Source organism: Lepeophtheirus salmonis, chromosome 1 (assembly GCF_016086655.4).
Source record: "Lepeophtheirus salmonis chromosome 1, UVic_Lsal_1.4, whole genome shotgun sequence".
Taxonomy (NCBI): domain Eukaryota; kingdom Metazoa; phylum Arthropoda; class Copepoda; order Siphonostomatoida; family Caligidae; genus Lepeophtheirus; species Lepeophtheirus salmonis.
Window position 1 is genome coordinate 37,146,694 of NC_052131.2, and position 14,806 is coordinate 37,161,499.

Consider the following 14,806-nt stretch of genomic DNA (forward strand, 5'->3'; position numbering starts at 1 on the left):
TACTAAAAAAAAATGTATCGCAGTTATTTCCATAAAAAAAAGTTATTAGTTATGTTCAAAAAATAAGAAAATTTAAAAAATTATGAATCAACCCGACCCACGGGTTCAAAGTTAACCTTACTTATCGATACTTAAAACGGATAGTTATTTTGTAGTCCTTTTCTTACGTTTACTCCGTAAATTTTGAGCCATGGAAAAAGAAGCAGGAATCATTTTTCTCTGTCTGAAAAAAGTTTGTCTCAAGTTTATCAATAAATAAAGCTTTCGAATGAGGGATCTGAAGGATAACAATCTCTGATAATAGCCGATGGGTTATACTTCAGGATTGAAGTAAGTAGGCTCTTGGTGTTCTCAGATATGGAGGATTCTTCGTTGGCTTATTCTATCGTGATTTATATATTATAATATTATTATTTATATTATATAGTTAATATGTTCTATTTTATGTTTGATGTTCGTCACATTTACTTATTAGAATATATTCAGTCTTTGTCCTACACTCTAACTTATTACAACAGCATCCTACCAACTCCCAATATCCCATAATTGGTAGCAGCGGTGAACATGGAGAAAATACCGGAAGACGATTCTTTATAGGGAGTATCAATTAAGGGACGCTCATTTGAGCCAAAAGATTCTTCAATTTTTTTTTTTTTTTAAAGTAATGGAGAGTCAATTTTCCACTCAGGAAATCACTGGACTATATTAAGTTTATTTACATACTTAGTGGTCTCCCTACGTCAGTATTATCTAGGGTTAGTAAGCCCATCGCATAGAAAAAATCATATCAGAACCTTAAGAAGGCAATGGTTTCAATAGATGTCTCAATTATTTGAGGAAATCATTGAACAGCGGTTACTTATCGGTGTCCATCAATTTTCCTACAACAGTTAATGGAGACTACAAAAAAGATTGTCGTCCCGGACGAGACTGTTCGCCACTGGGTATTGCTCCCAAGACATGACATCCGTCCCCGTATCCAGAAACAAGAACAGTCTCGTAGAATTGGGAAAATTAGCTGATCTAATCAGTGAAATAATAAAAATTGACCCAGTAAATTTATCTTTTGTCTGTCATAAAGATAATGAGAATCCCCGGTAAGAGTCTTAGATTATCTCCGTTTTTTCTATCGCAGAAGCAAGGGTTTACAGGGCCCATATTTTATATGGGGACAGAGAAGGAGTTGTAGACTTTGGTATATTTTATCTCACAAGAAAAGCTTAGTCATTGAACCGTTCTCTCGAAGTGCATCACCCTATCAAAAATACTTCAACTCATCCTCTCGTCCTTCCTGCTCTAAAATGCTCCTCAAGGAATCAGAAAAGTGAGTCGGCAAATATTTGCTGTGACTACAGGTTTGTCATTATTGAAGATTTTCGCTAAATTCGGTAACAACAAAACATCATCATCAGTACTCATTGATACCGGAGCATCGGTATCTATCGTTTCGATTTTGTAGATAAATATATCATTAATTAATCCTTCTTCTCTAATTTTATCAGGAGCAAATAACGCTCCTATACGAGTAGTCGGAGAAATTAAAACTCGGCCGTCTCTGTTAGAAGAAGTTATTCCTGGACATTTGTCGTGGTAGATATTTGTGATGCAATTATTGGAATGGAATTTCTACGCAATCACAAACCCAAAGTTCCAGAGAATACGCATAATTACACAAATACAGGTGATGCATCTTCGAGCGCCTTCGAAATTGAAAGACTTTGGGCCGCAAAAATGGAAGATTGCCCGAAAACTTTGGATAATTTACTGGAGTTGGAAATTATTCGACCATCAAAATCCCCATGGGCAGCTCCTATCCATTTCATACCCAAGAAATTATCAGAAGAATGGACAATGGTGGGGATTATGGGTTGTTGAATTCAAAAACAGTTCCAGACAATTATCCTCTTCCAAGACTTACAATTCCTTCTCAACAATTCAAAGATTTATACAATGCTTACTTTAACATCCCCGTAAATGAACAATACAAGCCTAAAACTGTTATTATCACCCCTTTTGGGCTATCCGAATACAATTTTATGCCTTTTAGAATACGTAATACTGGCGTCTCGTTTTAGAGATTCATGAGCCAGATTTTGGGAAGATTATCCCAAAAAGTTCAATGACGTTCTAAGAAGATATTCTACTTACGACCGAGAACTATTATCTGTATATTTGGCTGTACTTCGTTTCAATCCACTAATTGAAGGTCAAATGGTTACTCTTTTTACAGAAATATACATTTCGAATCCACATTTGAATCAAATAAAGAACCAAAATCTCTACGTCAGCCAAGATATCATAGCCTTTTGATGGAATTTATTCAAGATGTACAATACAACATTCGTGAAAGAGATAACATAGTTGCTGACTATCTATCTCGACCAGTGAACTATGTATACTATTGTAGCTGACCTCCCTAAAATATTTCATGAACAAAAATCTGCAATAGAAGATGACGATAATTTCAAAGAATATTTCATTACCAATAGTGAAAACTTCAATAGAGTTAACTTGTCTCAAGGACTGGAACTCATCGGTGAAAAATTCAAACCTGATATAATGTTATCTTATTATTAATAATTCATTATGTTAGTAACTAACTGTACTCCCAAATAATAATATAATCACGAGTCACCACTGCTGTTATCAAGTTCTTTTCTTTATGGTTCTATTTCGAATATCCTTTGTCACACAACATCATTTTCATCTTCAGAAAACGCTCTTACAAAGAATAAAACTAATAAATATGCCCTTTCATGAAAAAATTTGCATTAATTAACGTCAAAATAAGTTACAACTCCTTTTTAATCTGCTACTGATGTGTCCTAGTGGTACTTACTTAGAAAAAAAGAATATACAAAATGTCCTTTTTCTTAGACCTCTTGAGAAAGTGACAGACCCAGGAATTAAAATCAACGACAATAACAAAAATACCACCGCATTCAAATAGGGTTTCCCTTTCTAGAAGCTTTTCATAAATCATAAAGATATTCCATATTACTTTATTCATAATATATTTTTTATTGAATTTACGTGAATTATATAATAACGTGAAGTACAAAACATGATACTTATTATTTTATTGTTATTTCTGAGTACAAAATCCTCATGGAGAATTCATATTATCCGTTTTAATGACTTGATTTTTTTTCAACCTCCTTCTAAAATAACATGAAATGAAGATTTTTAAAAATAAATTAGTTATGAACATAGAAATTAAAATTACAATATGAATAAACGATTTAGATCTAAATATGAACTGATCAACTACTTATTATACAAGGAAGAAAAAATAAATAAGACACCTAAGCTCTTTCCTAGTTCTGATTGACACTCTGTGTCGACTCCCTTCTATACTATAAAAGCTCAATATTCTAATTTTATTGAGTCTTGAACGTGTTCAGTGTTCAAACTTATAAAAATGGTGTCATTGTTTTCTCCAGAAAAAGTAGGAGTAGATACAACTGTCTAATCAGTGCCTTGACCAGATCTATATCCAAGAACGGGCACTCCAAATTCTAGGAGGGGCCTAGGGTGTGAACTTTTCTGGTTAACTAGCATGAAATTTTTACTTATTTTTACAATAACAAAATTTGAATTTGTTATTTTAGAAAAGAAATTTTAAAATATTTATGTTATTATTACAGCACTCAGTAATCTGGAGGGCACATTTAAAAATTGTCGTTTGTTTAGAAAATCATTTTAAAATTTGTTCAAAGTTCTACAGTTTGATTAGAATAAAGTTGATAGTTCAGTTGGTGGGGACACAAGGGACGCTTAGGGCGGGAACGACACCCTAATGTCCCTCTGTAGTTACGAGACTGTTTCTGATTAGTATGTTTTTGTAGCATATCTGGTATATTGTTATCTAATTTATCCTTTCTGCCTCTACAAGTGAATAAAATTGACAACAGAACAATTGATCCCAGCAAAACTATCAGTAATAGTATAACATTGTTCATAATTTAAAAAAAAAATGTAATTCGGAATTCATTAGCTACTTTGTATTAATCAACATTAAGAATGAATAACTTTCCTAAGTGAAGAATTGTGATCTAAGAGGTGTACGTTGAAGGAATATGGATATGACTATGGGGTAGTACGCTTATAAGCAGATGTGACTACAATGGGAAGAACACTTCAGACACCTCAAACTCAAATTTAGACATTTATTTTGCTTCATAGTACTATTAGATAAGGTCAGACTTAGGAAAGAGGCATCAAAAATTATCTTACCATTTTAATGAGTTGGTTTACGATTTCTGCTTTATTTTTTCTGATAATAACGAATCTTTGGTGATGATAGCAGGGCTCGATACATGATAAGGATAGAAAAATAAGTAATAAAATTAAATGTAGATTAAGGATCAACTTCATTTTGAAAGGCCTTCTACCCTCAACGAGACAAAATAAAATGAATGTCCACAGTGTAAATAATTTGATACTATTATGCAAAAAAAACAAAACAATAAAATATTATGAATGATGGCAATATTTGGGAGTAGCCTTATGCGCTATGTTGTTAAAAAGAATTTATATTATACTCAAACATTATTGATACAATCGACATAGAAGGATATTTTACACAGTTACATTAGCCAAATAATCTTTGACATCCGTGGGTGAGAGTCTTTTAAATCCTTGGGCATTACAAATACCGATTTCAATATTGTGCTCGGTCATTTGTCCTTCAAATCCTTCTTTAAGAGTTAAGATAGCGGTGTGTACAGCATCTTCAAGTTCAACACTATCATCGTATCTGAAATAAAGATGAATTAATATAAAGTAATGAGACTCGTGTGAATGTACCTCTTTTCTAAAAAGGTTTTTCCGTTGACAAAGTTATTTCCCATTGCAGTGGCCTTCCATGCAAAATAAGCCCCAGAGGGATCACATTGAAAGAGATATGGCTTGTTGGCCTCCTCATCCCAGCCTGCAATTAAGAGAGAGACTCCAAATGGCCGCACTCCTCCGGAGTGCGTATATTCCTGCATCACGTCAGCGACACGAGCAACTAATTGACTTGTAGGAATTTTCTCTCCATAGATCATGGTGTACTCCTCGGACATCTTGCGGGCCTTACGAACAAGGAGTCGGTAGTCGGGTCCCATTCCAGAATAGGTCATTCCGATATTCGAGGAGATTTCTAGAGTATAAAAGCATTTTTAGTGACGGAGTTGCAGTTGGTGTCTTAAATGTTACCTTCGATCTTATGGATGGAGTGTTCTTCATGAAGGGAGCTCTTGTGCTTCTTCTCTGTGGCCAAAACCACTCCATTCGAGGCTTTAATCCCGACGGAGGCAGCTCCGGAAATAACAGCCTTCAACGCATATTCGATTTGAACCAAGGTACCCTTGGGGCTGAAGGTTGTCAGAGAAAAACTATATCTTTCAGAAGCCATCACGATTGTTGGATTCTCGATAGGAGTAACAACTTAGAACTTGAAGAAGGTAGAGGATGACTCTGCGGCTTTGCTTAAACGAGGTTGCGTTGTCTAGAAGGAATAACAGTCTCAAGCGACCCCTTGCGCCTCACTCACAAACTCATTCCAAACAATACTTAAATATCATAATATAATATGGCGAGGCATATATGTAATTTATATAGACATCAAGGTAATGTTCTAGGAACATACTCTGACAACGCAACCTTTCTTTTCACTAAACTTTATAGAGCTATATTTGCAACTATCTTCATCATATTGTAGTTATCAACATTTGTCTTTGATTTTATTTAGTAGGGAAGACCCGGAACATTGCAACACTTTATTTTTTTTGGTTAATTCACCCAAAAATGGTTTGATATTGAACACAATATATGCCGTGTTTCACTAGAATATATTAATACAATATAGAGTAGTTTATCCGTAAATTGCGAGAAAAAAAAGGTCATTCGATCAAAGTATGTAGCGGAGTACGAATAAAAAAAAACAAGGCTCCCCCAAAAAAAAAAAAAAAAATTATATATACATATACATATTTAATCTTGCAGAATCCATTGGCATTATATTATTATAATACGTTAGTAACGTAAATTTTGTGTCTGCTATTTTATTATAATCAAGATAAACAACTGTTCCAGCCAACCCTATTTAAAAATATATAAAGTGAGGTTGCGTATCTTTCTATAATTAAGTTGCGTGTTTTTTTTTGTTATAAATATTTCAAAATATTAGAATTAATATTACTCAATAAATGAGTAATTAGTTCAATAGTAACATTCAAGCCTATTCCTTGAGGTGAATAATTAATAAATGCATACTTTTTTTGTATTAATATTAATTTTATATCTTATAAAATAAAGCATCTTTATCTAACTTTTGTTAGTATTTGACTAGATATCGTTTTTTCTTCTGGCCAAATTGCACGTCTATATTATTGACTTATTCCAAGATTAAGAACATAAGTAATTCTCTTATAGGTAAGAGTGTATAATAAATTATAATAAGCCCTCCTCTTTACCGACATGATGCTGTTCTATATTTGCTAAATTGATATACTTTAATTTATATGTGGGTTAGTTGAGTAATTGGGTCAGAGCTTTTAATGATCCTTCCTTAGATCAGAGAAGTGATGATTATTCACAATTCACTTTTTTTTCTATCGTTTTATTTTAGAAAGTTTTCATTCTGCTGAATAACTAAAATCATATTTAAAGAGAGCATTGCTTCTATTTCTATGGAATCTCTTCCCCTTTAGCCACATACTATAAATCCTTTATGCATATTCAATTAAATTAGAGAACCATTTTCTCATGTGGATCCATTAAAGAAATTTTAAAACTCATGGAATAGCAATAACTACTGACCTATTTTAATGACTACAGTAAATTTTTGATTAAATAACAAGACGAAAGATAATTTTGAAGATCCGTTACAATAATAAACAATTAAGAAGAAGAAAATAAATTCTATTTACGCTGAATTAGTTTTGCAACTTCATAAACCATGGAATTGGGGTATTTCTCTCTAGCTATGCTTCATACTACTAGTCAACATGAGGACTTTTTCTTCTTTCGTCGTTATTTGCAGTAACTGTATTTATTACTAGAAATGATAGAACCTACGAAATAATAAAAAAGATCTGTTAAATGATTATTGATTGCATATTGTTTGATACGTATTGGTATTTTATAATTATTAGTAGATACGAGTGTCGCAATATAAGAGTTGTTCAGGTTCTAAATAAAAATTTGTATTTAAATAATAGCCTCTGTATAGAGATGGTGACATTTTTTTAGTTATTTCTTATGAGTTTAATTCGTCTAAGAACGAATTTAACTTGTATTCAAAGTAATACTGCATTTGACTTTCTGTTCTTTCTTCTGCAAATTAAAGGATTACATGATTGAGATTTTAGATGAGAAACTTCATTATTTGAGCATGAAATTTTGGATCTTTTCCTGGATTGATCCTGAATACCTTCATCTCTTTATTTATCATAACCACGGATCACGCTATAAATTTTTACCAACGCTGAGATACCTACTAAAATAATCGATAATATTTATTGTTTTATCTACTCTCTCCAGTCATACAACTATACAAAGTGTGTACATAAACAACACTCAGGCCTAACGATATGTATCTATTCTCTCTTTATCTAATTTTAATACACTTTTTTTTTCTCTCTCAATGTTGAGAAACAATATCGATACATTTGTCATTATAATTGTAGGAGCCAGTAGACTAGTGATGAAATAACAGGCAGCAATTTGTTTCATTATACCGGTTCTCATCAGAAAAAAGAGAGAGAATAGAGTTCAATGTCCTTTATTACTTATTTACTAAAGTTATATTAACTACTCTCATAATATTTATATTAATCATATATGTCGTAGTTGTGTAATTGTCAAATGCAATAACATAATATCAGAAATAGGTTGAGAGATAATTAAACATGAGCAATTTCCGTGTGTATCCATATTTAAATTGTTAAAACTTTTCAATATATCCCTACCCAAAAATAACTTTTATTTTTGATATTGATGACGCAAGGGATACCTTTGAATACGTGTCTTTCCCTCCTGTAGCTCAAATTCAGCTCGGACATTTCTATATACTCCTCATCCTCATAAGTAACTAACAACATGAGTGAATCCCTTATTTTTCTTTTTTGCAAAAATCCTTCTTTATATTGAACAAATATTGAACTACTTGCAAAGAGCGCGCCTTCTTTCACATTTCTATATACTTACTTACTTTGTGTGTATATATGTATATAAATATAAATATTAATATATATATATGTATGTAAAACTGTTGTCGCTTTTACTTCTGTTCTACTAATTCATCAGAAAAAAACTAACGTCTCAAAAAAAAAATTTTTTTTTTGCTATTTTTTTCAGTTCTTACTCACGCATCAAAACACAATGAAGATATTTAGAACATATTGATCATTATTGAAAAATACACACATACTATTTTTATTCAGTGACATTTTTTTTTTCTTTTTTTGTAAGTGAGCCATGTTTTAAGGATAGAAAGAATAGCCTGGAGTCATGCCTAGCACCATTCGAGGTAAGAAATTTTGTATCCTATCTTCTCTTTTTCCCCTCAAGTGTAATGGCTTATAAGTACTAAAGAACATTTCAATTATGATATTAATATGTAATTCAATTAGTCATGTGTGAATTTGGATTTAAAGAAAAAATAGAAACTATGTAATATATTTAATAACATGTGAGTTGTAGATGAAGTCAAAAATTATTTCATCTTCGTTTTTACAAGAATTAGTTCTTCTTAATTTAATTTAATTTTATTATCGCAGTTTCTCAGTGTGTTTTTGTTTTTTTAATGATTAATAAATATGTACACAGACAAAGTAATTATCTCAACTGAGGAACTGTCAACTCTTGGGGGAAGTATCCTTCTCATTATGAATTTCATTTACCATATTTTTCCCTTTCGTTCTCTATGTATACGCTCTACAAATAAACATAAAAATGTGACTTAAGTTAAGGGCTTATAGCCAAGGAGAATTCAACAAGTCAGTTTGTAGCCATTAGTCTACATATCAAATACATATATGATGTAGACAAACTTTGTCTTATATTATAAAACAATTTGAGCATATGATCCTTTAACTTAATGAATTTCCCCTCGAAACGTTGACTCCATTTAGAAAGTTTAATAATTTTATTCAAGTTATTTATATGGAAATAAATCAAATAAAAATTTAAAAAATAAATTATTTTTGCCTCAAAAAATAAGTATTTAACAAATTATAATATATATAGACTTAGTCGTTGTCTCTTAAGAAGATTTTAATTGATGGTAATGACTATGTAATTATTGTATACCCTATGAGTTTAAGTGGTTTCATACATAAATAATTAATTAATTATGTGCATATGATCATATTTTATATATTGTTTAAAATTTATATGTTCTATTAGATAAAATATCCCTGGGAAGTGTCGTAACATGAGGAGCATTAGGGAGACGTGCCTGCTCAATACGATGTTTGTGCCTCTTCGAAATGAAAATGACGGGATTGTGGGCACATGCTACATTCTTGTGCTTAACTATGATAAGCGTAGAAGAATGATTTTGTTTTTACTTGAATATTTGCAATAGCATTAAGTGATGTGTCAGCCTTTATTTATTCGGTCCAGCTCAGTCCAGTCTTAAAACCGGAGCGTCAGGCCTTTCGGACTGTCAGTATTAGAACTGATTTAAAAAAGAATAATGTTGAGCGGTGTTATCCGGAACCGAACTTTATACGTTTTTAGGACTGATATACAGGGCTGAACTGGACGGGAAGGCAGTCTTTAGTACTAAATAAGGATATACACAACACAATTAGCATTTTAAAGCATTTAAAAACATTTTTTGGATTAGGTTTTATTATTATAAGACATTGTTTTATTGCCGAATGTAGCATATTAATTCCTCAAATATTACCTTGTTCACACTAGGTTGGGGGGCAATTTATTGAATACACCACATTTATTGCCCGCCTCTTGATAGTTTTCCCTCACTGCAATCCCGGATCCCGGATAAATATACCCTCTTCTAAAACTGTAACTACTGAGGAGTCAAAATTACAAGATTATATGACATGAAAATGTTGTTCAAGGTAGTCAAATTACAAAGAAAAAAACCTTGGCCCCCCTAGAATGAATTTGAAGTGTCCTTCCTTGAAAATGACTCTAGTTAAGGGTATTCTCCCTGAGTCAATCTCTAAATAGTTCCCCATTTTTATTTCCTATTGAGTAACAACAGTATTTTTTTTTTTTGTTCGCCCGGGTGACTTGGTTTTTGGATTAGTTTTTTTTTGAAAAATTAACAAAAAATTAAATTAAATTATTAATTTTTTTTGGAAATTAAATTAAACTATTAAATTTGTTGAAAAAAAAAATCAAAACTCCAATGCCTTTTTTGAAAAAATTTAAAAAATTAAATTTTTTAGAAAATAATTTCAAAATTTATATATATTCTTAAGAATTTAATTTTTGGACAAAAATTTCAAAATTACAGAGCTGTTTCCAAAAAATCAATTTTGTCGAAAAAAATCTGTAAAAATTTAAATTTCAAAAATAGACGGCTGTTCACAAAAAATTAAATTTCAAAAATAGACAGCTGTCCACAAAAAATACAATTTTTTATGTAAAAATTGATTAATTAATGTTGTTTGATTTTTTTTTTTTTTTTTTTAATTTTATAAAATTTTTGCGAAAAAAAAGCCCACCTTCTGTGAATGTCCCTGCCCTTATTTCTGAATGAGGAATTATGATTATTCTGAAATTAAAAGACCCTTTTTTATGATGATGGACAAAAGTCCACTTAGAATCCAGTTCATTTGAAAGCTGTCAAATGTTCCCTATCTACAAAGAAGAATGGAAAAGTATAGGACATTAAACAACTTCCCCTCGATTTGATGTTAAATCAAGTTGTCAAAAAATATGAAAAAAAAAAAAAAAACTTTCTTAAATATATATTTATACAACTAACTTTTTTATTTTTCTTGGATTCTTTCCTTATAAATATATGTATGTATTTTTAACATAAGAAGATGATTACAATGTGTCAAATGACACGTGTAGAAGGTGTAACAAAAAAACAACAACATAAAAACCCTCACCATAAGTGTCAATTAAAGATATTTTCTGTAAGTTTTAGTGATCAAAAATCCTTTCATTTCTAGGTAGCATCATGAATGATTTAGTTTAGTATGTATGCACATACGAGTCACGGAGACGTACTATTCTATTTATGATATTCTTGTGATCAGGTTGAAGCTCTTTCATCCATTGATGTTTGAATCTACTTTTTTCAAAACGTTTCATTTAATATAAGTATTTCAGTCAATCACATTTTTAATTAATTTCGTATTTTTTGCTTTATTTAATGCGATATAAGAAATGTTACAATCATCCTATTTAAAACAAGTATGTCCTGTTATGTTTGGCATAAGCCAAAGAAAGGCACAGGTTGGTGGTAGATTCATACTGTAGATTCCTCTCCTTTTCACCTATTATTTTTGTATCCAGCCTTCTGCAAATTGTTCAAAACGGTTTTATGATCAATGTTAAGCTCCTGGGCGATGCTACAACTGCTAACTCGAAGGTCTATATCGATACTTTCAATAAGTTTATCCACATTTTCGACAATGCGTGGCGTATCACGATATTTCACGACTGAACCGGCCAAGTTCAATACTATAGAAAAGCGCTTGTAGTATACGCTCACACCTTTTCCATGTTTTTTTGTTATGATCATATCTGACCAATAAAAAACAAGATATACTTAGTTTAAAAAAGGGCGGGAAATACGAAATTACTTTTTTCCCAACTTATTAGATCATTTTTTGCCACTCATATTTACTATTGTTATTAATTGGATATGTTGTAGATATATATACTTTAGATTAATAATATATACTGTTGAATTCAAGTATTACTCAAACATGTAGACAAACTAGACTTTACTACACAATCACAAATGAAAAAATTTCGTACTTATATGAAATATTTTTTGGAAAATTCTTTATCAAAAGAGGAGTTGATGCTGTAGTAAAAAAGGAGAAACCACCTATTCTAAATATTATGTGGAATTTCTACAAAAATAGAAATCGACAAGGAGTTATAATATCCCCAGAAATCCTAATTATTACTTCCCATCATTCATTTGGGCACGCACTTTATATATAAATGTTTCTTCACCAAGAATTTCCTATTGGAAAATTTAAAAAAAACACAGTTAAAGTTACAACTTCAGAAATTAAAAATATATTTTACAACCCGATATATTGACCTAACACGATCTTGACTCGACGCAAAACTCAAATGGGACAGAACACAAAAATTTAGTCTCAAATCCAAGGCTAATAACATTTACAGGGTCGTTCAGGTAAATCTAGATTGCATTTAACTGCATAGAGAAGCAAGTAGAGATGTAAAATTGGATTTACAAGTTCTAATAATACAAAAGAAAAAAATCATTGAGTGTGTTTGCTATTTTTACTAATTATTCTTTCGATACGAGGCCTAAAATATTTGTTGGCCTTCACCACGTCCACTGGAGAGACTTTGTTCCAGTGCTTGATGATGGGGCCTTCAAGGAGTCGATCCTGTCGTGTGAATTGGTAGATACTTTCTTCTCCAACTCCCCCAAAAAGGAGTAATCCGTGGGATTCATATTGGGGGAGTAGGAAGACCAGGTCAGGTGTCCAAAAATGGTACCTTCTCTTCTTCAAACAAGTGTTGGATCTTGCAGGCCTTGTGAAAGGTGGGGGAGTCTTATTGAAACGGGAAATGGACCCCATTGGCCTCAGGTTTCATTCATGGTATTATTGGGTCATACAGGAGTTCACAGTACACTGTCGGTACACTTTCTCCTCTCCTCTCCCGAGGGGATGACCCTGTCACTACTCCCAGTGGCCCAATGTTCATCATGATGCCAGAAAACATGATTTTAAAGACGTGTGGGGGGCGTTGTCTCTCTTCGTGGCAAACCATTGGTTCTGGATCGTCTGGGACCTTATTTAAAATAAAATTTTTTGCTGTATTTCTAAATTTGAGAATTTGTATGTTCAAAAAATAGATCCTTTCTTTGAAAATCTAATATATTCCTCATTTTAGATCTTAATAACAAAAATTATAGTTTGTCCTAACCCTCACCATAAAAAACATGTATGTTTTAGTTTGAAATGAATCATGTAAGACATAATTTATTTAAGAAACTAATACCTAATAATTTTTCATTTAGATACGTATTAATTTTAAATGTAAAGGTATTAAAAAACATATTTTATAAAAATATAAATCACAAAAATAAAAATAAAATATTTTCTCCTATAATATATAGTATAAATTATTCTATGAAAAATACTTTCACCTCTCTGCATCCTTCAGGTTAGAGGTTGCATCCTCACAAGAGCTATCAAAGCCAGTCAATATAAATAGTTGAATTTTGTTTAAAGGGGTATCATACACAAGGTGTTCAAGTTCTGGCCTTATCTGCAAAAACCTTCTTTAATTCGTCACTTTCTTTCTTTGGAGTTATGAATAAACAAAATGATGAATGGATGTCCGAATCGGCTATCTCATACTTTGTGGGGCAAGGGGCTATTATTTTTAGTTTTAAGTGGTACTACATTTCAATTTCATTTTTGTCCGTGAGAACCATTCTATCTTACAGTTTTTAACAAAAAAAGTGCATTTACTCAAAAAATGTAGTTTTCCTTTGAAGATTAAAAAAGTACTCGGATATATTCTTTGATAAAACTTTTTGCTAATAGATCTTAGTCCAATTCTAGATCCTGAATTATTCATTATCAATGATATTTTAGCAAGCTACTTTTAAATTCAGTTTGTAACAACAGCAACTTCTTTTTTTTTTTTCCAAAATTTTACTTATTTTAAAATTGTGTGGCGTTAGATTAATGGATGTTCATGTCTTTGTTATATCAATAGTTTTGGGTAATATTCATTTAAATAAAATTTTGTTTTATTTATCTTTGTGGCTCTAAATCTCGCATTTCTTTTATTACAGCGCTCTTAAGTGTATAATTGATGAAGTAAAAAGGGTTTTTTCGTTTTATTTTGACAATAAAATTAAAATAGTTAGGATTATCCCATTTAGATGGTTCCAAACGGTTTTCTGGCTAATTTTCAGTTCCTGGGCAATGAAATACGTGCTCACATGCCTGTCCAACTCAACGATGACCATTATTTATCGAAATTTCGACGTTCATATTACGAGAACGTAATTGTTGAAGCCACTGCTTTGCTGTCTATACTGTAGGTCCGTAAACAGTACACATTTTTTTATGGCACACGGCTCCGCTTTTCACCTTGGCTGTAGTCATACTAAAATATACTGAATTTGCTCTTTTTTTTTATTTTCATTTTGGAACGCTGTAACGCATAACCGACTTCACCAAACACAAAACTGTAAATGAGCTTTTTTTAAGTATATGCTTAACCTTTAAGGATACTTTAAGCTTTTTTTTATACAACGTATTATTTGTGAGACATAGCGAGGACCGCTCAGAGCTTTTATCTTAACCTAATATAAAAAGCTCATATATAGTCAACGAAGAATCCATCAGTTTTGTATGTATGTCTTGAATTTTTATAATATCAAATATCATTTATACATGTAACTGGGTCAATATGATCTGTAAGACAATTTTTGTACAAAAGTGAATTCTAGCAAAAATTTAAGGATAGCAAAAAATTATTTTTTACTATCCTGAGTGTTGAGGTCTATTTAGGAAAATTAAATACATTTCAGGTCCAAAAAATATCCATATGAGTGATTTTTTGTAGTTTGAAGAAGCAAACGGATCAACTAAACTGA

At 31.4% G+C, this 14,806-nt stretch overlaps 1 protein-coding gene across 1 annotated transcript; it reads right to left on the reverse strand.

Annotated features, from left to right (window-relative positions):
- Positions 1 to 4,517: 4,517 nt before the first annotated feature.
- Prosalpha2 (proteasome alpha2 subunit) lies at positions 4,518 to 5,502 on the reverse strand. Its single transcript, XM_040722139.2, has 3 exons — positions 5,203 to 5,502; positions 4,810 to 5,146; positions 4,518 to 4,759 (listed from the first exon to the last, which is right to left on the reverse strand). Exons 1-3 carry the CDS (start codon positions 5,399 to 5,401, stop codon positions 4,582 to 4,584), a joined length of 714 nt encoding a protein of 237 aa, XP_040578073.1. The 5' UTR covers positions 5,402 to 5,502; the 3' UTR covers positions 4,518 to 4,581.
- Between the last annotated feature and the right edge of the window lie 9,304 nt (positions 5,503 to 14,806).

Coding starts and splice junctions, on each gene's coding strand:
- Prosalpha2 (XM_040722139.2), bottom strand. CDS start 5,401: ATGGCTTCTGAAAGATATAGTTTTTCTCTGACAACCTTCAGCCCCAAG. Junction 5,147..5,202: donor CTCCATCCATAAGATCGAAG/GTAACATTTAAG, acceptor TTTATACTCTAG/AAATCTCCTCGAATATCGGA. Junction 4,760..4,809: donor AAAACCTTTTTAGAAAAGAG/GTACATTCACAC, acceptor TCTTTATTTCAG/ATACGATGATAGTGTTGAAC.